This window comes from Tamandua tetradactyla, chromosome X (genome assembly GCF_023851605.1).
Source record: "Tamandua tetradactyla isolate mTamTet1 chromosome X, mTamTet1.pri, whole genome shotgun sequence".
NCBI lineage: Eukaryota > Metazoa > Chordata > Mammalia > Pilosa > Myrmecophagidae > Tamandua > Tamandua tetradactyla.
The window spans coordinates 46,121,716-46,147,330 of NC_135353.1; the positions used below are offsets into that span (position 1 = coordinate 46,121,716).

Below are 25,615 nucleotides of genomic sequence, written 5' to 3' on the forward strand. Positions count from 1 at the left end.
CCAATGGGTTGGCTTAACATGAATTTATTGGCTCACAGTTCTGAGGCTAGGAAAAGTCCAAAATCGAGATGTCACCAAGGCAATGCTTTCTCTCTGAAGACTGGTATTCTGGGACTGGCTGCTGGAGAACCTTGGGTCCTTGGCTTTCCTCATTACATGACAATGCACATGACATGCCTTCTCTTTTCTCTCCTCAGTTCCCTTGACTTTCCACATGGCTTTGTCTTCGTAAAACCTCTCCAGTGATAGGATTAAGGTCCACCCTCATTCAATTGGGCCACACTTTAACTAAAAAGATCTTCAAAAGATCCTATTATAATGGGTTCCCACCTTTAGGAGTGGATTGAGATAGAGAATGTCTTTTTCTGTGGCATATAATTTAACCTACCACTGTGTGTATTTGTGTATGTGTGCGTGTGTGCATTACATAATTAAAAATAGTACTAGAGAGGCTCGTGTGATCTCTGAAATCTTCAGGCTGATTAAAATTCAGTGGTTGTTCATAGGAGAAATCCTGTTTCTGTGCTTTCCTGAATATTATCAACCAGGGGGTTCCAGTGAGCAGTGTATAAGGAACTTCTTCTTAACGTTCCTAATGAAAGCAGAGAGACTTCAGAAAAGCCAGCCATAGCAATACCATGAAATATTTATATCATGGTGTAAATCAGAGTCTGAAATATGCAGGTTTTTCCCGCTCCCAGACTTAAAGTAGGATAACTGAGCACCAATAAATTTATACATAGGATAGGAATTTTGAAATTAACATAAAATAAGCTGTTTGGTTTCCCCCCAGGTGAAGATTTAAAGTGTCCCAGAAAATCGAATTTCAATAATTCTATTTTTTTTGTAGGAAGTCATTAATTGCTACTGTAGAAAAACAACTTCTCGGTGAACACTTAGCAGCAATTCTTCAGAAAGGTAATTGGGAATTTGTAAATAAGAGATTATTTATTAAAATAGTAGCAGCAGCAAATAAGTAGGATATTTGCTAAAAATTTGCCCTTTTAAGATGGCATGTGCTTGCACTTCTGAAGATGGGCACAACCCTTTCTCCCCTACTCATCACAGTAAACTTCAGGAAGGTACCTCTTTGCTTAACTGAAAGAAGCAGCAACTGAGATGAGAGTGGTCTACCCACACCAGTAAAGAAATACAGTGGAAATTCTTAACTCAATATGTAGGATTGCAGGAAAGGAAGGTGTTCTTTTTTGCACTGCAGTGTGTTTTTGTTCATAGCATGTAAAACCAAGCACTGCTTCTAATTCTAAGTGATCTTAGAGTATACCCTGATTTACTGTAACAGTGCCACAAATATGCAAAAGCCTTTCCTTTCTTTCCAACCATCTTGCCTTTTGTACAAAATGAATATATTTTAGAACTTTTACATTATTATATGATATTATTTTATTCTGAAAATCAAATATATTAGAACCTCATTTAAAATTGACCTATTTATGCATTGGTTTTAGTATACTACAGGCCATATCCAATACTCTGAACTATAGCCATGTACACTAATGCTAAGTATAACATGCCTACTGAATATAGAGATATTTATAATGTATATTTATGTAAACCAGTTTTTATAAATGTGGAGCAGCTGTCCCAGTCAGTTATTATTCTCAATTATTATAGAGACTAAAGCTGTATTTAGTTTTCATCTGTAGAGGCATACCTCAGAGATGTTGCAAGTTCAGTTCCAGACCACCCAATAAAGGAAATATCGCAATAAAGTGAGTCACAAATTTTTTGATATCCCAGTCCATCTAAAAATTATGTTTATACTATAGTGTAGTCTGTTAAATGTGCAATAGTCTTATCTCTAAAAAAAATGTACATACCTTAATTATAATGTGACACAGAGAAACGAAGTGAGCACATGCTTTTAGAAAAAATGGCACCAATAGACTTCTTAGATGCAGGGTTTCCACAAACCTACAGTTTGTGAAAAAACACAATTATCTGTCAAGTGCACTAAAATGAGGTATGCCTGTAAAGGTGATTGTTTATTTGTGTTTATTTCAAAGCAGATTTCTACCTTAAAGCTCACATATAGATTAGATATAGTTCAGACCCAGTATCAGAATAGTACTTTAACTTAAATTTCATTAAAAATCTGACATTTTTGTTGACTGTTTTTTAATGCCAAAACGTTTCAAAATTCAGGTTTAAATAACCTCCTTGATGAAAATCGAATTCAAGACTTATCTCTCCTGTATCAGCTCTTCAGTAGAGTTCGAAGTGGAGTTCAGGTTCTGTTGCAACAGTGGATTGAATACATCAAGGTACAATTTACCTGTGTTTCCCCCCCCCCCCCATGGCTTATAGTGTATACTCCCAGAAATCAGCAAGCATTTTACTTTTTAGATTCAAAATTTTTTTTGAAAAGTAATGGTATTTTGATCAGGTGTGCCTGCTTTCAGAATGACAGTACTTCCTATTTGGGAGAAGAAAATAAAGACAAAAAGGTCGTCTGTTCTCCAGCCCTTTTCTCTTATCCTGTATTTCTCTCCCTTCCTCTCCCTTTCCCCAATTAAAAAAAAAAAACCAAAAACACTAAAAAAAAAAAGAAGTAATGGCATTTTGAGAGCAGTCAACCTGGGAAAGATACTGTATGGAAAATTAGCAATAAAACAGTTTTCTTTTTGATGTTCTGACATGATTTTTAGCTACATTACCTATAGCAGTGAATATGGGAAAAGAAAAAGGACTTTTTGTGGACCCAATTTTTTTTTCCTTCAATCTTACACTGAAGCTAGATTTTATAACAATACTCAAAGCTGACTCTTTTAAAGTAAGGAAAATAACCCAGAGGCTTATAATAATAATATCCCACTATAATATTGTATATCCAGTGGTCATTCCTTATTATTTTTATGATTATGGATGAATGATACCAGTCTGGATATTTTTTTTGTCATCAAAAAAAAGCTGTATTTTAATTTTTAAGGCCTTTAAATATGTGTACCAATGTAAAATTTGGCTTTGTAATTACTCTCATGGTAGATAATTCATGTCCAGTAAAAAGTGGTAATTTTTGTTTTTTAGGCATTTGGCAGCACTATTGTAATTAATCCTGAAAAAGATAAAACCATGGTTCAAGAATTACTAGATTTTAAAGATAAAGTTGACCATATAATTGATATCTGCTTTTTGAAGAATGAAAAATTTATCAATGCCATGAAAGAAGCATTTGAAACATTCATTAACAAAAGACCAAACAAACCTGCTGAACTTATAGGTATTTTTCCCATCCTTTTTCCCACCTTTAATGTTTGTCTTTTATTCATAAAATTTCAGTTAATCTTAAATTTTGACAAGAATTTAGTATACTAACACCTTGTATTTGGGGTTACTTAGTTGGTAACGTTTAATGTGAAAAATGTTTCTAAGAACGTAGATGTAAGGAATAAAATATTTCAAGCTAAAGAGTGCCTTAAAACCTACATGTCAAATATATTTTTTTTAGGACAGTACATTAGATCCTATTTATTTATTTATTTTCGGCATGGACAGGCACCAGGAATCGAACCTGCATCTGTTGCATGGCAGGCAAGAACTCTGCCCGCTGAGCCGCCGTGGCCTACTAAGATCCTATTTACTTTTATTTATAATAAGCCTACTTATGTTTTCCAAGCCCAGAAATGTAGAATTGGGGCAGGGTGCTATTTCTTTTTTTTAATTTTTATTGATAAAACCAATCAACAAACAACACGGACATTCTTAACGTATGAACATTCCATACTTGATGTGCAATCAGTGGCTCACAGTATCATCACATAGTTGTATATTGATCATGATCAGGTGGGTGCTGTTTCTAAAGGCCAACTGAATCATATCCTTTTTTGCTTTCTGGGATATTGGAGTAGACAGAGGGCAATACCTGAAAGCCCTAAACCATAATTCAGCTACCCTGATATCTGAAATGACTGTAAAAGTCCTCACCTTGTGCCTTTGTGACTGTAAGAGCTGTTGTGCCCTTTATGTGGTCATTTTCTTGTAGGGCCAAGAATTTAACTGAATCATTAACTAACTTCAGCCCTGGACATTTATAAATCATATCAGCTGGATTCTGCCATTGAAAGATAACTTGTCTCACTTCCATTTGGCTTAACACCTTTAGTACTGAAGTGATAGCCTGCCTCCCCTCCTTTCAACTTGTATTCTCCTGTTGAAATGAAAATGATAACACTGTCTCCTTTTCTACTTTGAACTTGCTATTTGAAATTACCTCATCTCCCCTTGCTAAAATCCTTAAAAACCTTGAACCCCCTAAACTCGGGGAGACAGATTTTGGGCCACTAGGCCATCTGCTCTCCTACCATGCTCCTAGTAATAAACTCTTTCTCTCTTTGAAAAAAAAAGAAACCTCAATATAGTGGAAAGTATATTAAATGTGGAGTCAGAAGACTGGGTTTGACTTTAGGCCCTGGTATTTATTAGCTCTATGGCATTGAACACATCACTTGATCTCTCTGAATTTAGAGAATTTTAAAAATGCATATATACCTGTTAAGCATTGAAAGACTGACTATATCGCGCTCCCATTTGAGTATATATAGTGCCCAGTAGTTCATGAATAGACATGATAACTAAAAAGACTTTTCCCCCTTTTATTATTTTTTTTTCTCTCTCTTCTTTTCCCTCCATTTTAGCCAAGTATGTAGATTCAAAGCTCCGTGCAGGCAACAAAGAAGCTACAGATGAAGAACTTGAAAAAATGTTGGATAAAATTATGATCATATTTAGATTTATCTATGGTAAGTATTTGTTACTATTTTAATATTTTTTTTAATAATGCTCTCAACAGAGGAACTAACAAGTGCTACCTGGAGGTAGTATTTATTTGGGAGTTAGAAATTTTTAATTATATTTTATTATATTTTATTCCTTGCATTTAATCTAATGGGGATACTTGAGAGGAATGTTACTTAATTTCCTGTGCTTTGACTTTTATACTATAAAGAGTCTTGATTAGTAAAAATCAGTTTTTACTAATTGATTTAATTTCTAGATTATTGACATTAAGGCAGATCAACTAAAGCGTTCCTTAAGAAAATAATGCAGTTTTAATTCTTTACAATAAAGAACTCTTGAAATGTCTGGCACAAAAATCTACCTCTAATTTAATATTTCTTGTTTATGACAACTTGGATAAAATGTTCAAGTAAAATAACTTGGAGTAACGATATGGTTTATTAAATACTTTAAAGCAATTTTGCCAGAATTTTATTGGAATATTATGAGAGTTGTGTTTTATTATTTAACATAGGCAAAGATGTTTTTGAGGCCTTCTATAAGAAAGATTTAGCCAAGCGCTTGTTAGTTGGGAAGAGTGCATCTGTAGATGCTGAAAAATCAATGCTGTCCAAACTTAAACATGGTATGTTTCCCATTCTTTCTGTTCCTTTTCTTCTTAGATTTCTGATGGAAAATATTAGCTTAATTATTACTCTCAATTGATTGCCTTTCTTCTTTTCTTTATTGGAGAAATTTGGGTTTAAAGCACAATCAGCTGATTGCCTCTTTTGTCAGCATTGTATGTTTGTGAGGTGAAACTTAGATTGAACAAGCTCATGAGGTTTCCAACCTATTGTCATACCCAGAGCTGTTCTGTTTTTTAAATAAAATATTGTCTTTGTTTTTTTCATTTGTATAAAAATTTCCCATTTATCTTATGCCTAAATAGTAGATAAGTTTACTACAGGATTAGCATTTCACTCTGAACTAGTGGGATATACAGTTTGGGGTAAGGATTTCTCTTTATTCTTATGAGTAATTACAGATCATATTTCATGCTAAAGTAAGTTTTATAATTCATATTTTCAATTTTAAGTTCTTTGATTTTAGCTACTTTAAAATGTTATAAATGTACAAACATCTTTAATAGAATGTGGAGCTGCTTTCACCAGCAAACTTGAAGGAATGTTTAAAGATATGGAACTTTCTAAAGACATCATGATTCAGTTCAAACAGGTAAAAGTGAGTTAAACTCTTACTTAATTCCTTGAACTTAAAAATACTCTCTTTTGCTGTGGTTTATACTAAAGAGGATAAATAGAAAGATGTATTGTCATAAATACTTCATAGCAACTTAGATGATATTCACAGTAGAGAAAAAAATGACCAATGGAATATTTGATCTGCTTCAGAATTTATGCTGGACTGAAGTCAGCATAAGAAATTTGTAGATAGGTAGTGGGAACAGGAATTTCTCCAGACCTAAATCACTATTGGTGATTTGCATGTTTAAAGCTGGCAGTGGAGAGGGAGGAGAGGCAATAAAGTAGTTGTATAGGCCTTAGGGAATATGGATAATGAAAAACTAGATCCACAGTTTTCAAGATACAGAAAGAAGGTAGTTTTGAAATATTTACAAACACAGGTAATAGTAGTAGCAAATTAGATTTTCCTCTCTTGATGTTCTAGTAGTGACTTGTTTTCCACTGTCTATTACTGAGGTGGAAAATAGGAGTTTTCCTATTTTATTATGTTTCCTATTTTATTTCCTATTTTATTATAAATTCTTTATGTATTGATCTTCTTTTAGTATATGCAGAACCAAAACATACCTGGAAATATTGAATTAACTGTGAATATCCTGACAATGCGTTATTGGCCAACATATGTGCCTATGGAAGAGAAAGATCAGAGTCAGCAGGACCATAGGTCCAGTAGTACAGAATAGGGTTTATTTGCTTTGCCCTTTCCTCCTCTTCTTACTTCCCCACTTCAGGTCACCCCCTGCAAACAGGCAGTGGAGCAAGTGAAAAACCAGAGAGTTGGGCTGGCTGGTGGGGTGAAGCATGGGGGTTGCTACAAAGTGCTCCAAGCCACATAGGGGTCTCCACTGATGGGGACCACAGGTGGTATGGAGTAAAAGAATGGGGAAGAAATCCTATAAGAGCCCAGTTGTATGTGAGAAATTAAGTTGATAATACTTATAATGAAGTCGTGATCCTTGGTTCAGTGTAAATTCTATACCATTGGAACAAAATGTTAACCCATAGTACTTCTCTGTTGCATTTAACAAGACTTCATCCGTAGTTCTCTTAATAGCTGCCTTTTAAGGGTGGGCAGTATTTGGGGATAATTTTTATAATGAACTTCTTAAATTGGTCATTATTATGATATAAAATGTATGTAATTTTATTATAAGTTCTTTATGTATTGATCTTCTTTTAGTATATGCAGAACCAAAACGTACCTGGAAATATTGAATTAACTGTGAATATCCTGACAATGGGTTATTGGCCAACATATGTGCCTATGAAAGTTCATTTACCACCAGAGGTAAGAGTTACTATTTAGGACTTGTTATTAGCAGGGGAGTACATGATACTTCTATGGTGCCTGTCATTTAAAAATTGATAACTTTTTTAAAATGCCATTTTATTGAGATGTATTATATATTCACATATCTTAAAATCATCCAAAGTATACAATCAGTGGTATACAGTACCATCATATAGCTGTGCATTCAACATCACGATCTATTTTTGAACATTCTCATTGTTCCAAAAAAGTAAAAAAGAACACCCAAAACATCCCATCCCCCCTGTTCTAGTTTGCAAGCTGCCGGAATACAATTTACCAGAAATGGAACAGCTTTTTAAAAGGGGAATTTATTAAGTTGCAAGTTTACATGTTCAAAGGTCGTGGAAATGTCCAAATTAAAGCAAATCTGTAAAATGTCCAAATTTAGACACTAACAAGAGATTACCTTCACTCAAGGAAGGCTGATGAAGTTCAGGGTTTCTCTCTCAACTGGAAAAGTACATGGCGAACATGGCAATGTCTGTAGCTTTCTCTCTAGGCTTCTTAGTTCATGAAGCTCCCCTGGGGATGTTTTTCTTCATCTCTGAACGTCTCTGGCTGCGTGGGTTCTCATGGTTCTCGTGGCTCTGAAGCTTTTTCCAAAATGTTCCCTCTTTTAAAAGATTCCAGTAAACTAATGAAAACCCACCTGGAATGGGTGGAGTTACATTTCCCTCTAATCAAAGGTTAATACCCACAATTGGGTGTGTCATATCTCTGTGGATATACTTAATCAAGTTTCCAACCTATGGTGCTGAATAGGGATTAAAATAAATGACTGCCTCCACAATATGGATCAGGATTAAAATCATGGCTTTTTCAGGACAAATAATCCTTTCAAAGTAGCACACACACCCCATTATTTATTAATCCTTTTTTTTTTTCTTACTTATCTGTCCATACACCGGATAACGGGAGTGTCAGTCACAAGGTTTTCACAATCATATGGTGACACCTTAAAAACTATATAGAATTATCTTCAAGAATCAAGGCTATTGGATTACGGTTCAGCAATTTCAGGTATTACCCTCTAGCTACTCCAGTACACCAAAATCTAAAAAGGAATATCTGTATAATGCACAAGAATGACCTCTCAACTCTATTTGAAATCTCTCGGCCACTAAAACTTTACTAAAAATAGATGACTATTAAACATTTGAGTCCGTTTGAAATGCCAACTATTTCAATATTATTCTTCTTGTCATTCCATGTCTAGTTTAGGGTATAGCTAATGATGCCAAGTTTGTGGTTTTAGGGCCAATTTCCATGACTTTTCTTTCATTTACCCAAATTGCATCACTCTGCCGAGCTCTCAAAAAGTCTTGCCCATGGGCGGGCCACGGTGGCTCAGCAGGCAGAGTTCTCACCTGCCATGCCAGAGACCCAGGTTTGATTCCTGGTGCCTGCCCATGCAAAAAAAAAAAAAAAAAATTCTTGCTCATGAGTTACCTGGAGTAGGATTGTTCAGTGATTGGTACTTGAGCAAGTCCATCCTAACTACTAAGAAAATGTCTAAATCAGGACTGAAGAGTTAAGGCTAGAGAGATAGATATTGAGAATCCTCCACGGGAATTATAACAGAAGCCTGGCAGTGAATGAGGGAGAATATAGAGAAAAGGAAAAACAAAAGGCTAAGCCAGAACTTTTGTAACATGTTTAGTATGATAGAAAGAGGAACCTGTGAAGGAAACCATTGCAGAAACAGTGGGGTAAGGGAATCAGCATATGGCAGAGGTGCAAAGACACTGGAGGTGAATGTTTCAGAAGAGAGTGTGATTAAATGTTGCAGAGTTCAAACAGCATAAGGACTGATAAATGTCATTAGATTTAGTGGTTGGGAGATCATTATCTTACATCAAAATGATCAGCAGACCTGCTTGCTACAGTCTTAAAAACTTACAGAAATATTATACATAAGGTAATTTAAACAGTGGTGAGTGTGATATTAAAATACAGAGTAAATAATACTTTATTTCATTTACTTTAGATGGTAAAACTTCAGGAGATTTTCAAGACATTTTACTTAGGCAAACATAGTGGTAGGAAACTTCAATGGCAGTCAACGCTAGGGCACTGTGTGCTAAAAGCAGAATTTAAAGAGGTAAGTGGATGTTGTAAAAATGTAGTTTTTATCTTCATCTTTAATATTCAATATCCCTTTTAATTGGAAGATTTAAGCTGTTTTATAAATTCAGGATAAATATCTGCATGATACAGTGATAGCTTGTCACAGTTTTGTGTGAGATTTCCAGTATATTTCAATAATGTGTAATCTTTTCCACAATTAATTTGGCCCTGCTGCAGAATCAAATACAATAACCATTTTCCCTTTTCCACATTGCCACTTTATGACAGGAAATGTCTTTTCTTACTGCTGGGGAAGAGAGAGAATAGAGTGGGAGTTAAGGCGAACAGTGCCCTTATGTAATTTCAAAACCTGTAGCTTTTCTTGACTAATCTGCATCAAAGAAGTTGAAAATATATTTGGAGTAGTGATTTCTTGCTGCTCATGAATCTGTAATGACACATAGAGCTGAGTTATTAATTTTCATTTTTTTATTGTTCTATTTTAATTATAAGGCTTTAGAAAGGACCAGTAAAAGGTCACCTAATCCTTCCCTCTATTTTTGATAGGATCACACTTAAACCCACACTGAACATACTGTATTACCAGTCAGGTGGCTTGTCTGGATAATGTTAATCTGTAATCCAGAAATCTAAGTCCACTAATTGAAAAATGTTTTTCCTATAAGAGATTAGTCACTTGATTAGTTTTTCATGTGTTTTTTTAAAAATGATCACTAAACACTGCTATTTCTCCAACAGGGTAAAAAAGAACTCCAGGTCTCTCTTTTTCAAACACTGGTGCTGCTAATGTTTAATGAGGGAGAGGAGTTCAGTTTAGAAGAGATCAAGCAGGCTACTGGAATAGGTTTGTGTTGAATCAGTTGGTTAGCAAGTATTATTAAGTGTCCACTATGTTAAGAGCTCTGGGGGATGCAAAGGAATAATCCCTCTCATTAATAATCTTAATGTAATCATGGGAAATGGGGGAAATAACACTTGAAACCCTTAAGTACCACTAAGTATCAACTGTGGTATTGATGAGAACTGTGTTAAGAGTTGAGTAAAGCAAGAGATCACTGTGGACTGGCACTATTGGGAAAGTCTTTATGAACGAGATGGGATTTAAGCTGGGCCTTCAAGTTTTGATTAGGGCGAGGGCGTATGCAGCAAGGGGAACGATTGTGTGAAAAGGTTTGAATGTATGAATGAGCATAGTATGGGCAGGAATCATGAAGAGTTTAACTGTAGCACAGAATAGTTGGAAACAAGATTAGATAGGTAAGATGGGTGAGACCTGATTATGGAGAGACTTGGAAATCTAGCAAATGAAACCTACATTGTAGAATCTCAGTGAAAGTGACTTATTTGGACAGTTCACTTGGAATCAATATACAGGGCAGCTTGGAGGATGAAGAGATTCCAGTCCAGACGCTAATGGGGATAATTCAAACAAGGATTTAAGGGGCTTAGACTAGATTGAAGCCAATGAGAATGGCGAAGAGGCATGTCTAAGGAAGCAATTACAAGATACGTGGGGGATGAAGGGGAAGGAAGAGTTAAAGATGATTCCAGGGTTTCTCACCCAGAATAGACTGATAGTATCACCACTAAAATAGGATACAGTTTTATGGGAAAGATGAATAAAATTTTGAACACAATAGAGTTCATGATTGTTAAACATCCAGGTAGAAGTGTCCTTTAAATGTGGAATGGGAAAGAAGCAAGAGGTCATTTCTGAAGATTTGATCGTTATCCACATAGCATGATAATTGAAGCCTTTAGAGGATGACTAGGGAAAAAGCCATTGGATAGCACAAGGACAAAGTCATTGATAATGTTGGGGAGGAAAATAGTTTTAACAGAGGGATAGGGGTAGAAGCTAGATGAGGTTGTATGCAGCTGTTCATGTTGATGAAGTAGTAGCAAATAACTAAACTGTTGTCTTCTTCAGAGGATGGAGAGTTAAGGAGAACACTGCAGTCATTGGCCTGTGGCAAAGCTAGAGTCCTGGCAAAAAATCCAAAGGGCAAAGATATTGAAGATGGTGATAAGTTCATTTGTAATGATGATTTCAAACACAAACTTTTCAGGATAAAGATCAATCAAATCCAGATGAAAGAAACGGTATTTCGTTTGCTTTTTCTCGTTCTAATGCACTGGAATTATATATTCATAATAAAAATTTGTAAAGAAGATTAATACTACCACTTCCATTAACATTTTCTGTGCAAATATCTAGTTAAATATCTTCCAGTATTTAATTTTGTTTGTATGTGTGTGGGGGGGGACTGATAACAACAGTTTTTTATATCCTTCTTTGTTCATTTAATGTTCATTGTTTAGAATTTTTCCATGTCAGTGAGTATCTTTAAAAAATGACAAATCTCTGCATAGTATTCTTTTATATGGCTATGATTTAGTCAACCACTGTCCATTGTTCAGCAGATTCATAATTTTTAGAATCATAAATAATATAGCAAGAAAATCCTTGTACCTAAATCTTAATCTCTCTGATCTTTCCTGAAGATAAATTCACAGATTTTTTTTATCAAAGGATATGAACATTTTTAGAGTGTTAATACATAATGCCATAATGTGATCCTGAATAATTATACCAATTTATACCATAATCAGCAGCCGATGAATCCCTGCCTTACTGTGCCTTCACCAGCACTAAAGATTATTTTTTTAAAAAAAATCTTTGCAAACTTGCTTGGTAGAAAGTCAAAATGATTTACTTTGATTAATAGTGAAAGTGAATAATTTGTTTGTTTTTGCCATTTGAATTTGTAAGAGACTTTTAAGGAAACCAACAACTCAGCATTTCATAAACCAGATGGTTTCAATTCCAACAAGGTTTAATGCAGTACTTGAGAAATGTTTAATATAGGATAAGGTTCAGTATCTTTAAAGAAGTTCCTGCCTTTTTTCACATTTACATCAAAGATATGATACTCTCTTTAAAGAATACTATGCCCTTATTTTTTTAAAGCTTATAGTTTTTTTTCCTTTTTTTAAAATTTTATTTATTAAGCATACCAACATACAAACACAAACATTCTTACCATATGATCATTCCATTCTACATATATAATCAGTAACTCACAATATCATCACATAGTTGTATATTCATCATCATGATCATTTCTTAGAACATTTTATGCCCTTATTTTTATAGCATTTATGCTGTACCAGAAAGAAACTGGCTGAAAAAAAGCCCAAATTATTCTTCTAATTTAGTTACTAAAGATTAAGATTTTTACTTTACCAACAGGTTTGGTAAACTAACTACTAAACCCATAAATATCTATAAGTCTTGACTGAATGTAAGTACCAACAGTACACATTTCTAAAATATATTTACATAATTAAAATTAATTTTCAAAAAGAGTTTGGCTCTAACTAGGTAGCTAGTTAGTGCCACACTTTGGGAGATCAGAGTCAATCACTTTATAGATCAACTAATCTCACATAGAAATCTGGTCAAAGACCCCTTGGGACTGACCATTTAGAAAATTTTGAGGACAGAGTTAAAGAAAATGGTAAATTCCTCACTAATCATCTCCATGTCTAGAAAAGCAATAAAAAGATTGTTTTTCCATTATCTAATATTGGCATCAGCTTCATTGGTACAGGTCAATGTAATTAGACCAGAAAGGAGTTACATTTGTAACTGTATTTTTCTGTCATTGTCTGTATTTGTAATGTAATTAGAGAATTCATTATTTCCACATGAACAGTTTCATGTTTCCAAAATGTACAGTTTGTCTAAGTAATCAAATTTGCAGTTCAGGTGCAATTCTAACATTAACAGTGTTTTTTTAGGTGGAAGAACAAGCAAGCACTACAGAAAGAGTATTTCAAGACAGACAGTATCAAATTGATGCTGCAATTGTTCGAATTATGAAGATGAGAAAGACCCTTAGCCACAATCTCCTTGTTTCAGAAGTATACAACCAGTTGAAGTTTCCTTTAAAGGTAGATACTTTTGCATTTTCATATTGAGCATATATAAAAGAGAATGCGTTAGGTTTTCAGACATAAAGCTTACAAATATAGATTAAAGCCTCAAGAACATTTGGAGGAACAAAAGTGTTTATTTCCCATGCTCATGTATAAGATTCCAAAAGAAATTTTGGCATATGTGGGTGGCTATGACAAAAAGGGAAAGCAATTTATAAAAGCTCTTATACCTGGAAATCTGGCTGCCAAAATGAGTCTCTAAAATTTTAGCAGTTCATTTTTTCTTTTGAGCTGTTTTTTTTTCTCCCCTGAATGTCTTGGTATTTGAAAGATTTGGTTATTTAAAGTCGAGTTAAGTTCTTCTGTATAGTTTAGCTCGTATAAGTATGCATCACAAACTGTATACATATAGCTGGCCACCATTAGGTATCTTTTAAAAAAGTTAGTAGTAGTTATAATAATCTAAAATTGGTCACTAAATAGACACTTCCAAGGTAAATGCCCAGTAATAAAAAGACATAGATAATGTAGTGTTTCACCACCTTGTTTTCCAAGTTTTAGAAGATTACCAAACCCTTGTGATCATAAACACTTGATAGAATTTGTATAGATTCCTGGCTCTCAGAGGTTTTACAAGTTTGAACTTAGATAAATTGCCTCACCTTGCTTAGCTTATTTAATACTGCTTTTGTAAAATGGGGATGAGGCTGCTTGCCTTGTACAGTTTTTCTGAGAATTAGATGAGATAATGCTTGTAAAAAAACTTAGCACTGGACCTGGTACATAGTACTCCTTCAGTAACTATTGATTATATAAGGTATACTTTCTCTCTTCTCCAAACCTAATACTGCCTCCTCATTGCTACTCTCTCACCCTCATGCTCCACCTATCAACCATTTTACTTCTAGCGGGAGGGATCATTAATGCTAGGGAAATTACGGGATCACTATAATAAATATTGTGCTGTTAGTCTAGGTCTTCTACCATAATTAAGATAAAGTCATTTGCTTTTCAGACCTCGGGATTACTGGTAAAATTGTGATTGAAATTTTCACTGTCTTGTCAGACTGCTCCCCCTCATTTCCCTTTAGATCAGTTGGGTAGTTTACATATTCTGAAAAACTCTGTATTGACAAGAGAGATTGTATTCTTTTTATAGGCTAGATACAAAAGACATATAGTAGAATCCTGACATCCAAGAGCTAAGAATGCAATCATGAAGTCAAGCTACAGTCTTTCTTGATGGTTTTTAAATTATAACTAGGATGCAGAAATTCAAATCACATATAATAGGTAACACTTAAATCATACTTTATACCTGAAATAATGAGGCTCTGAATTTATGAGATGATACTTCATTTTATCAAACCATTTGTTGTAGTAATACTTTTAAAAGTGATTTCCCAGTACAGTTTTAAATTTAACTTACAAAATGCAACCTAACTTTGAAAATTTCCTTTTTTCCCAAAGTAAAGGTCTACTTATGTCTCATATTATCTTGGTAAAACTAAATAGCATTCTCTTTCTTTAGACTATTATTTGTTCCTCCTGTGGATTTTTGATAGTCTTTTTTTGTTAAACTGTGCAGAGGATAGCTGGTTCTGAGAAGACCTCTTTAAAACAGAAAAGTAATAAAGTAATAATATGACACGAATGTGATCAGTATATATATATAATGTATAGTATAAAATCTTTTTTAACCTGGTTAATTTTCTTTATACGTTTTTCTCTTTAATAATTAAGGAGATTTAATACATTAAATCTAATGTGGTTCCCCATATATAGCATTTTACATTTAATTGTTAAGCAAGCCACAGTTAACTCACAAATACTCAGTGAGTCAAATTATTTTAATGAGGTATGTTGGTAAATGGACTTCAGCAAATGATTATGAGCTTTGTTCTGAACATTTGCCTTCTATTACAGCCTGCTGATCTTAAGAAGAGAATAGAATCCTTAATTGACCGGGACTACATGGAAAGAGATAAAGAAAATCCAAATCAGTACAACTATATAGCATAAAATGTTGGCCTTGGAGCATTTTGTGTCATATGCAGTAGCCAGTGGATAAACTAACCTCTTGATCCTATGTTTGACTACTTTTATGCTACCAATGACCAAATGAAGCAGTGTAATGGAAACAATTGTGTGGACTTTTTCAGTGGTTAACATGCCCATGTAAAGAGTAATACTTGACCTTTAAGAAGAATATTGTTGAACTCTTTGCATGTTACTTAGTATGATGTGGAGAAAACTTTTAAGAAAGTACCTGGTCTTCATGATTCCTCTTTGGAACTGAGGAAGAGGTCCCTATGGCTATTGAAAAAAGGTGGGGGTGGGGGGCAGGGCGGGAGGATTCTTATACACCATTAACTATGAAACAAAAGGTTTATTTGCTTAAAATATCATTTAAAGATACTTAAACTGCATGCAGACTTTATTTACTGTACAGAGTTCTGGATGTATTTATCAAATAGAAAAACCACCCTTGGACTTGTTGTTCACCTGTTTTGTGATTTTCCCTTGGAAAGAAAAATAAGTTGTCATAGCTATTGATATTTTACTAGTTACTGTTCTGATACACTGAAAGGGATGTTTTGTTTAAAAAACATTTGGAAGCAAGTTTTCAAGGAGAAGTTCAGTTACTTGAGTGATATCTTGTAAATGCACATCCTAAAATTTTCCATTTATGAGTATGGGATGTGTATATATGGATTAGCCCTGAGTTTACTGTGCTGATTATGATTAACAGGTACTTGTAAAAATAGCTGAAATAGAAAATTGCTGATGAATTGTACTAGAGGAACGTCATGGAGAAAAATCCAACTCTTCATATTAAAAATGGATACAATATGAAGACACAGAGAGACCAAAATTAAAATGCTTTGTAAATTATTACAGGAGCAAATTTATCAGCTAGTTTTCAGTTTACCTTAGACTCTGAATGTTGTTTGAACAGTTTTGTCTTTAACTTGGACCAATTGTATGTAGATTGTTAGAGGATTCCTAGGATTTTAGCATTCTTATTTTCTCTACCAAAGCTTTTGGAAGCATCCCAACTCTCCTCGTTGTCGGCAAATGAGGCTTTTTAATCATCCTTATTCTAACTTCGTAGAATCGAGATACAAACATTCTGTGTGATACTGATCCTCTTCTTTACAAAATTGCTTGAAGTTAAGGATTCTCAAATAGCCACTGGACAACTACTTTTCCAAGGACTGTCCCAGGATTGTTCATACATAGAAAATAGCAAAAGTATTCTTCAAATTGATAATTTGAGTACAAGGCTTCTCTCGCCAATCAGTGTTTTTGTTTGTCTTGTTTGCTTGTTTTCCCTTGAGGCTTTGAAGGAAATTGATCTTGGAGAAGCAAAAATTTTGGTTTTGTTTTTTGAAAATTAGAACTGTAATGCTTTTTTCGATGTATATTTCTTTGTTTAAGTAGAGTCATTAAGAAGAATACCTAAGTCCTAACCTACAACTGAGGAAACCCTTGACTCTTGTGTCTGCCATTGATTGTTTTCTTGAGTTCTCAAAGACCTCCTGTGGCCAGCCATTTAAAAAATGTTGCCTGTTTCTTTCTAATTGCATCTACTTGTATACTGTTGTCTAGCTGTATGTGGTATTTAGAATTCCTTCCTAATTCTTTTGGAGCAGCCATTGCTATATTTTCTCAGCTCCTCCCTGGTTTCCTTCCATGAACTCATCTGATGAGGAAATGCAGCTATTTTGTTTGCCTTTCCTTTATACTGGATCCTCTACACCAGTATTTTAGCTCATCCCTGGTAGTCTTGGAAAGACTCACTAGTTACTTTAAACAATTTTTAATAGAATTGTTCCTGTTAGGACAAGACTCTTGATGTCAACTTCACTATCTTGAAAGCAGGTCCCTTCCCTAAGGCTCTTGATTTTTTTTTTCAATTTGATGCTGTCTCAGCTGAAAAATTGGCAAGACTATTAAAAAAATAAGTTGATGGGAACTACTTAAGAAATTGAAATGTTGTTGCAAACAATATTGAATAATTGTCACTTTCAGTTGTTCTGTATCAGTTGAATTTTTGTGTTTTCCCCCCCTGTGTATGTGGTGGTTCTATTTTTCTCCAATAAAACTTTTATTTAAAAAAAGTTTCTGGAGAAGATCTTTAAAATTCAAATATAAGAAAATTATAAAACCATAGTATCTAAAATATTTCTAGTGATTTTTTTGATGAATTCACATTTGCCATTAATAAATTTTTTCCTTTTGTTACTTTTTTGGCCATTTGATGATAGAGTTAGGAGAATGTGGGGAGGAATGGTAAAGGGTGAGGAAAATATACAGAAATTCTCCAGGTGGGTACTTATTCTTAAATGTCATAGTTTAGAAAAATCAAATCAGATACAGGTATAAACATTGCTTCATTCAGTTCCTCAAGGTCAGATAGTTTCATAAAATCAGTATAAATCTAGATTTAACTTGAGGGAGAATAAAAGATTAAATGCTCTTGTTTTTCTTTTGGCACTTGATATGCCTTTTCTATTAATACTTTAAATTTTGGGTCACATACCCTCATGGTAAAAAGCCCCTTGAGAACCTTATATTCTTTATTAAACCAAAATTCAAGAAGCTTTCTTGACCCCTGTTCCCCCGTTCTTGAGTATTTTAAGTGGTCTTAATATGCTGTCTAGTCATACTCTTGAAATTCTTATTTTGAAGTTGCATGTACAATTCAGGAAATCACTTTATTATACTTAGGTATTTCTCTCTAAAGATTTTGAGAGGGTTTTTTTTGGGGGGGCGGGGCATGGTGTCTGGTCTGGAATCAAACCCAGGTCTCCCGCATGGAATGCAAGCATTCTACCCCTGAACCACCCATGTACCCGATAGGTTTGGTTTTTAATTTTAATATCTATAAATCTTTTTTACAGTGGCTATTTTTTGCACTTTTTAATAACCACTCTGTTTAATACTGTGAATGCCAGGAGTGTTATAAACATGTCCTTTACTCTCATTTACATAAAATTGCCAAAACAAATTGTGCATTAAAAAGAAAAGAGCAGTACTAATGGGTATTTGCATAATTATGCTTTATATAGTGTCCTTGCTAATGCTTCACTAATGATTTTTTTTCTGTTTCTTACACAAAACTTTGCTTTACGTTTGAATAGTGAACAGATTTGTTTACCCGGGAATGGTTTCCCTTTTTCTTGCTGTATGAAAAAAATTTTCTTTTTATTGAATGGATAAAGTTTTAGAAATATAGTCACATTCTCACACAATATACTTTTATATTTAACAAACCTTCGAAGTTCTGTCTAGCATGGTAGAAAATACTAACCTTTTTTATTAGATGTAGAATATAAGAATGTACTGGGCTGACACATTAGAACTTAGAAGCTACAATAACAACAGGTCCCATCATTAATCCTCTAATTCATATGATAAAATGTTTTTTAAATTAAATTTTATTCTGGTAAAATACACATGACATAACAGTTACCATTTAAACTATTTTTATTTATTTATTTATTTATTTATTTATCTTTTTGGCATGGGCAGGCTCTGGGAATTGAACCCTGGTCTCCAGCTTGGCAGGTGAGAATTCTTGCCACAGAGCCACCGTTGCACCACCCTTAATATTTTTAATGCAGCTTTATTCGTGCATATTATATATTCACATACCATGTAATCATCCAAAGTGTACAATCAATGGTTCACAGTATCATATAGCTGTGCATTTATCAACACAATCGACTTTTTCTTCTTTTTTGGTGAAAAATGACATATACAACAAAAGCAATCAATTTCAAAGCACACCACAACAATTAGTTGTAGAAAGATTTCAGAGTTTGGTATGGGTTACAATTCCATAATTTTAGGTTTTTACTCCTAGCTGCTCTGAGACACTGGAGACTAAAATAAGGATCAATCTAATGATTCAGCAGTGATACTCATTTGTTAAACCCTACCTTCTCTGTATAACTCCATCATCTCCTCTGATCTTTGTCCCACTGTTTAGGGGTACTTGGGCTATACCCATTCTAACTTTTTCATGTTGGAAGGGGCTGCCAATAATTTGGGATGGGGGAGCATTTGCCATTTACACGATTTTAAAGTATGTAATTCAGTGACATACAGTGCATTCACAGTTTTGTGCAACCATCACCACTGTTACTGTAAATAGTGCTGCTATGAACATTCATATACAAAGTTTTGTTAGAATACCTGTTTTCAATTCTTTGGATATATGTCAAGGAGTGGAATTGCTGGGTCATATGATAATTTCTAATTTAAATTATTGAGGCTCCACCAAACTTTTCCACAGCAGTTGCACCATTTTACGTTCCCACCGCTTATATATGAGAGTTCCAATTTCTCCACGCTTATTTTCCATTTTTTATATCAGCCTGGTGGCTGTGAAGTGGTATCTCATTGTAGTTTTAATTTGCATTAATCTAATGACAAATGATGTTGAGCATCTATCTTTTCATGGGCTTATTAGCCATTTGAATATCTTCTTTGGAGAAATATCTATTCAGGTCCTTTGTCCATTTTTTTAATTGGGTTGTTTGTCATTTGTTGTTGCGTTGTAGGAGTACTTAATGTATTTTGGATACCAGACCCTTATTGATGCATGATTTGCTAATATTTTCTCTGATTCTGTAGGTTTTTTTCTCTTTCTTGATACTGCCGTTTGGTGAAGAAAGGTTTTTAATTTTGATGAATTCCAATTTATCAACTCTTTCTTTTAATGGGCTTTTGGTGTCATATTTAAGATACCATTGCCAAATCCAGACTCACAATGATTTATCCCTATGTTTCCTTCTAAGAGTTTAATAGTTTTAGCTCTTGTATTTAGACCTTTGATCTATTTTGTATATGGTCTGAGGTAAGGATCCATCTTCATTGTTTCACATGTGAATATCCAGTTGTTCTAGCAACATTTGTTGAAGGGGTGGTTCTTTTCCATTGAGTGACCATGATACCCTTGTCAAAAATTAACTAACCATAGACTTATGGGTCTATTTCTGGACTCTCAATTCCATTCCATTGATCTGTATGTCTGTCCTTGTGCCAGTAATACCCTGTTTTGATTACTGTAGCTTTGCTATAAGTTATAAATAAGTGTGAGCCCTCCACCTTTTTTCTTTTTCAAGACTATTTTGGCTATTTGGGCTCGCTTACAACTTCATGTGAAGTTTAGGATCAGCTTTTTCATTTCTTCAAAATAGAACATTGGGTTTTTGATAAGATTGCATTGAAGCTATGGGTCACTTGGGGATATTACCATCTTAATATTGTCTTCCAATCAATGAATGCAAATGCCTTTCCATTTATTTAGTTTTTTATTTTCTTTCAGCAGTGTTTTGTGGGATGTACAGCTCTTGCACATCCTTGGTCAAATTTATTACTACGTATTTTATTCTTTTTGATGCTGTAAATGGAGTTTTCTTAAGTTCCATTTCAGATTGTTTATTGCATGTATATAGAAATGCAACTGCTTTTTGTGTGTTGATCCTGTACCCTAAAACTTTGCCAAATTTATTAAAATATTTATATTTTTTGAATTCTTTATAATTTTCTATATGTAGACACCTATATGTTATCTGCAGCAAGAGAGATACTTCTTCCTTATCAATCTATATGCCTTTTATTTCTTTTTCTTGCCTAATTGCACTGGCTAGGACTTCCAACACAGTGTTGAATAGAATTGGCAAAAGCAGGCATCTTGTTTTGTTTCTGATCTTAAGGGTAAAGCTTTCTCTTCACCACAATATAATGGTAGCTGTGAGTGTTTCATAAATTCCCCTTTGTTATGCTGAATTTTCATCTAATCCTAGTTTTCCAGGTGTTTTTATCATGGAAGTGTATTGGATTTTATCAAATGCTTTTCTTACTCAATTAAAATGATCATACGGGTTTTTTTCCTTTCATTCTATTACCGTAGTATATTACATTGATAATTTTTTTTATGTTGAGCTATTCTTTCATTCCTGCACTGAATCCCAATTGGTTATGATATATAATCCTTTTAATATGCTGCTGGATTACATTTGCTAGTATTTTGTTAAGGGTGTTTACGTCTATATTCCTAAGAGACATTGCTCTATAGTTGTCTTTTCTTGGTAGTGGCTTTGGCATCATGGAGATAAATTTTTTATTTATGAAGCATAACCACATACAAACATAATGGTAGTGATTTTATACAATGAGTTAGGAACTATTCCCTCCTCTTCTATCTTTTGAAAAAGAAGAGTTTCAGAAGGATTCATGTTAATTCTTTCACTTTTGGTAGAATTCACCAGTGAAGTCTTCTGGTCCTGGGCTTTACTTTTGGGGGGAAATGTTTTTTTATTATGGATTCAATCTGTTTACTTATAAATATATTCAGATTTTCTATTTCTTCTTGGTCAGTTTTGGTAAATTGTGTGTTGCTAGGACTTTGTCCATTTCATCTAGGTTATCTAATTTATTAGCATTCAGTTGTCTCTTACTCTCTTTTTTATTTCCATAAGGTCATTAGTAATGTCCCCACTTTCATTTCTGATTTTAGATTTTTGCGTCTTTATCTAGGTCAGTCTAGCTAAAGGTTTTATCAATTTTGTTTAGTTTTTCAAAGAACCAACTTTTGATTTTTTTCTATGTTTTTCCATTCTCTTATTTATCTCCACTCCAACCTTTATTATTTACTTCCTTCTATCTTCGGATTTATTTTTCTCTCTTTCTAGTTCTTTGAAGCATAAAGTTAGGTAATTTGAGATCTTTTTTTAGTGTAGTCATTTATATCCATAAATTTCTCTCTGAGCATTGTTTTTGCTGCATCCTGTAAGTTTTGGTATGTGGTGTTTTTATTTCCATTTGTTCCACATATTTTGTTATTTCCTTGTGATTTCTTCTTTGCTTCATTGTTTGTTTAAGAGTTTGTTATTTAATTTCCAAATATGTATGAATTTGCCAGTTTTATTTGTTATTCGTTTTTATTTTAATTCCATTGTGGTTGGAGAATATGCTTTATATGATTTCAGTCTTTTAAAATTTACTGATACTTTTTTGTGGCCTAACATACGATGTGTCCAGGAGAATGTTCCATGTGCACTTAAGAAGAATGTGTATTTTGGTGTTTTGGGGTGCAGAGTTCTATGTATATGTCTGTTAGGTAATGTTCAATTCCTCTATTCCCTTATTCATCTCCCATCTAGCTCTGTCTGTTATTGAAAGTGGTGTATTGAAGCCTCAAACTATTATTGTAGCCCTTCAGTTCTATCAATTTTCATTTACTTTAGGCTCTGTTTTATATGTTTATAACTGTTATATCTTCTTGATGGATTGATTCTTTTATCAATATACAATTTCTTTCTTTGTCTCTTGTAACCAGTTTTTACTTAAAAGTCTATCTTATTTGATATTAATATAGCCACCCTAGCTCTTTTTGTTACTATTTGCATGGAATATCGTTTTCTGTCCTTTTACTTTGAACCTGTTTGTATCTTTGGACCTAAAGTGAGTCTCTTGTAGAAAGCGTGTAGTTAGATCATGTTTTGTTTTGTTTTTTTAATCCATCCTGCCAATCACAGCTTTTTATTGGAAACTTTAATCCTTTTATACTTAAAGAAATTACTGGTAAAGAAGGACTTCTGTTATCTTGCTCTTTGTTTTCTATATATCTCTCTTTCCTTTTTCTTCTCTCAATTTCTTTAGTACCTTCTTTTGTGTTTAGCTAGTGCGTTAGCTAGTGTTAGTAATTAACACTACTTTTGTAGTGTAACATTTTGGTTCCCTTTCACTCCCTTTTTGTATATGTTTTGCTTATTAATAGTTATGCTGAGGATTGCAATTTATATCTTACATTTATAACGAACTAGTATGAATTAATACCAGTTTAGCTTCAAAATGCGCAAAAGTTCTGCTCCTATGCAGCTCCATCCTTTCCTATTTATATATTGTTACAAATAACATCTTTATACATTGTGTCCATTAATGTACAGAAAATATTTTTGTTTTCTAATCTGTCTGAAATAGGCATTCTTAAATTGAAAAGTAATATAAATATCATATATAAAAATAGTAGTCTGAAAATTATTGAAAATGACTAGTATACCTGAAAGGGCAGTATGGAATTTGCTGGATATTTAAAAGACAACATAAAAGAGAAGCCATGGCAAGTTTTCTTAGAATCAGACCTGCCTGATGAATGAGTCTTCTGTACTGAAACACCAGCAGCAATTCAGTCTGTGGAGCTGGCATCTTTCAAAGGTTTATTTTTAACTCCTTTTTTAGTATAAGAGCTTAGATTATGAGGCAGAAAAATACTGGACATTTTTCCCTTTAAATTCTCAGTATACTTTATAATTTTAAAAATATTTAGGACTCTCAAGTGTCCTAGTTAATCAATGTGGTTTTACATTTGACTACTTTAATAGAAGAAATCAAATATAAACAGGTGAAACATTTTAACCAAAGGAAACAGTAGCAAGAAAGCCTCAAGGCTCTTTACATGCATGCATATATCAGCCTTCACTTCTCACTCTTATATAGACAGTAATAAACATAGGCTCACTTCCTTCATAGGGTCACTTGAAGCAGACTAGAAAACTTGATTGTTCAAGACCAGTATCTATAATTCCTAAAGAAAACAGATTATTAGGTTTGGGAAAGATAGTATTTGTGTTCTGTCATCCAAGAATAAGTATTTTAAGAATATTTGTCTCCATTTCAATACTACAACATTCTGTTCATTTAATTTCTAATTTATTGTTCCAAAGCAGGCTATTAAAATATGCTTTGAAGAAGAGAGTGAGATGCAAGAAACAATGGTCTATTTTGCTTTGTGTTAAAAAAAAAATGAAAAGAGAGAGCAGTGACCAAAGAAATTCTTGAAACATGTTGATTTATCCATGCATTAACTAAAAATAATGATTAGTTTTATTGGTTAAGGTAAAAATAACATTGAAAGTAAAACACTAGACAACCTAACATGGAAGGTAGAAGGAGTTTGAAGTTAAAATATATTAAGGGCCTTGTCTTGCTCAGAAGGAGAAAAAGATACTAACTTTGGACTCTAATTATGCATTAAAAACAGGGGTTCCTAGTAACCTCACTCTTAGGTATTTACCAAAGAAAAATGAAAAGTTATGTTCATTCGAAGTCCTGTATGTAAATATTTTTGGCAGCTTTTTTCATAATTGCCAAAACTTTAAACAACCCAAATGTCCTTCAACTGGTGAATAAACTATGGTAACAATTGATGCCTGGAATACTATTCAGCAATAAAGGAAACAAATTGTTTACATGTAACAAATAAATCTCCAATGCACTATGCAAAGTGAAAGAAGCCAGAATCAAAAGGCTACATATGGTGTAATTCCATTTACTTTACATCCTTCACAAGGCAAAACTAAGAATGAAAAATAAGGGAATGGTTAGCACGGGTAGGGGCAGAAGGAGAGGTTGACCACAGAGGGATAGCAAGATGGAATTGTTTTGGATGATGGAACTGCTCTGTATCTTGATTGTCGTGGTGGTTACATTACTATGCATTTTTCAAAACTCAGAACTGTACACCAAAAATGAGTTTTACTTTATATAAATTAAAAAATAAAGTCTAAAGTACTTTAAGGGTAACCCTAAAATAATAGAAGCAGGATGTATAGCATCCAAACCAGTAGAGAGGGAAAACAACAATCTGATAGAGATGAGAAAAGCGGGGTAAAAAGGAATCTCAGAAAAAGCAAAGTTAATACAAAGCACAAACTAAGATGGAGAGAAATATCGAATACAACTGAAATGAGAAGTCCCCATAAAAAAGTCCCCAAGCTGGAAGACGATATTCACAGTTAATCAAAACAGAGTTAATATTAAGGAAATATAAAAGTTTTATAAGTCAATAAGAACATTGGTAACTAAAAAAGGAGCAAAGGATAGGTAGGTACAGATGATTTGTGAAAGAGGAAACTCAAATGGCCAGTAAATTTATAAAATCAATCTTACTGGTATAAAGCGAATGCAAAATAAAGCATTTAGGTATGATTTCGCATGCATCAGATTGACAAAAATCGAAAAGTCTCAATCCTAAATGATGGTGGTGGTGAATAATGTAACACATCCATAGCTGGTAGGAATAGAAATTGGCACAACTGCTTTGGAAAGCAATATCACTTTTTTTTGTTTTAAACATAACAACATACAAGCATGAACATTCTTAACATAAGAGCTTTCCATTCTTGGTATATAATCAGTAACTCACAATATCATCACATAGTTGTATATTCACCATGATCACTTCTTGGAA

At 33.6% G+C, this 25,615-nt stretch overlaps 1 protein-coding gene across 4 annotated transcripts in view; it reads left to right on the forward strand.

Annotated features, from left to right (window-relative positions):
* Window positions 1-24,943, forward strand: part of CUL4B (cullin 4B) — a 57,714-nt gene extending 32,771 nt beyond the window's left edge. For 2 of the 4 annotated variants that reach the window (XM_077145153.1, XM_077145155.1), the window contains 12 exons: window positions 851-918; window positions 2,167-2,285; window positions 3,049-3,241; window positions 4,656-4,760; window positions 5,273-5,383; window positions 5,891-5,976; window positions 7,186-7,293; window positions 9,305-9,418; window positions 10,144-10,249; window positions 11,336-11,508; window positions 13,210-13,362; window positions 15,274-24,941. In XM_077145153.1, coding sequence (XP_077001268.1) covers window positions 851-918; window positions 2,167-2,285; window positions 3,049-3,241; window positions 4,656-4,760; window positions 5,273-5,383; window positions 5,891-5,976; window positions 7,186-7,293; window positions 9,305-9,418; window positions 10,144-10,249; window positions 11,336-11,508; window positions 13,210-13,362; window positions 15,274-15,369 — 1,432 coding nt within the window. In that variant the 3' untranslated portion in view covers window positions 15,370-24,941. Of the gene's footprint in view, window positions 1-850; window positions 919-2,166; window positions 2,286-3,048; window positions 3,242-4,655; window positions 4,761-5,272; window positions 5,384-5,890; window positions 5,983-7,185; window positions 7,294-9,304; window positions 9,419-10,143; window positions 10,250-11,335; window positions 11,509-13,209; window positions 13,363-15,273 lie in introns of all 4 variants that reach the window. The other 2 variants (XM_077145152.1, XM_077145154.1) reach the window with 2 other exon arrangements.
* Window positions 24,944-25,615: the final 672 nt, after the last annotated feature.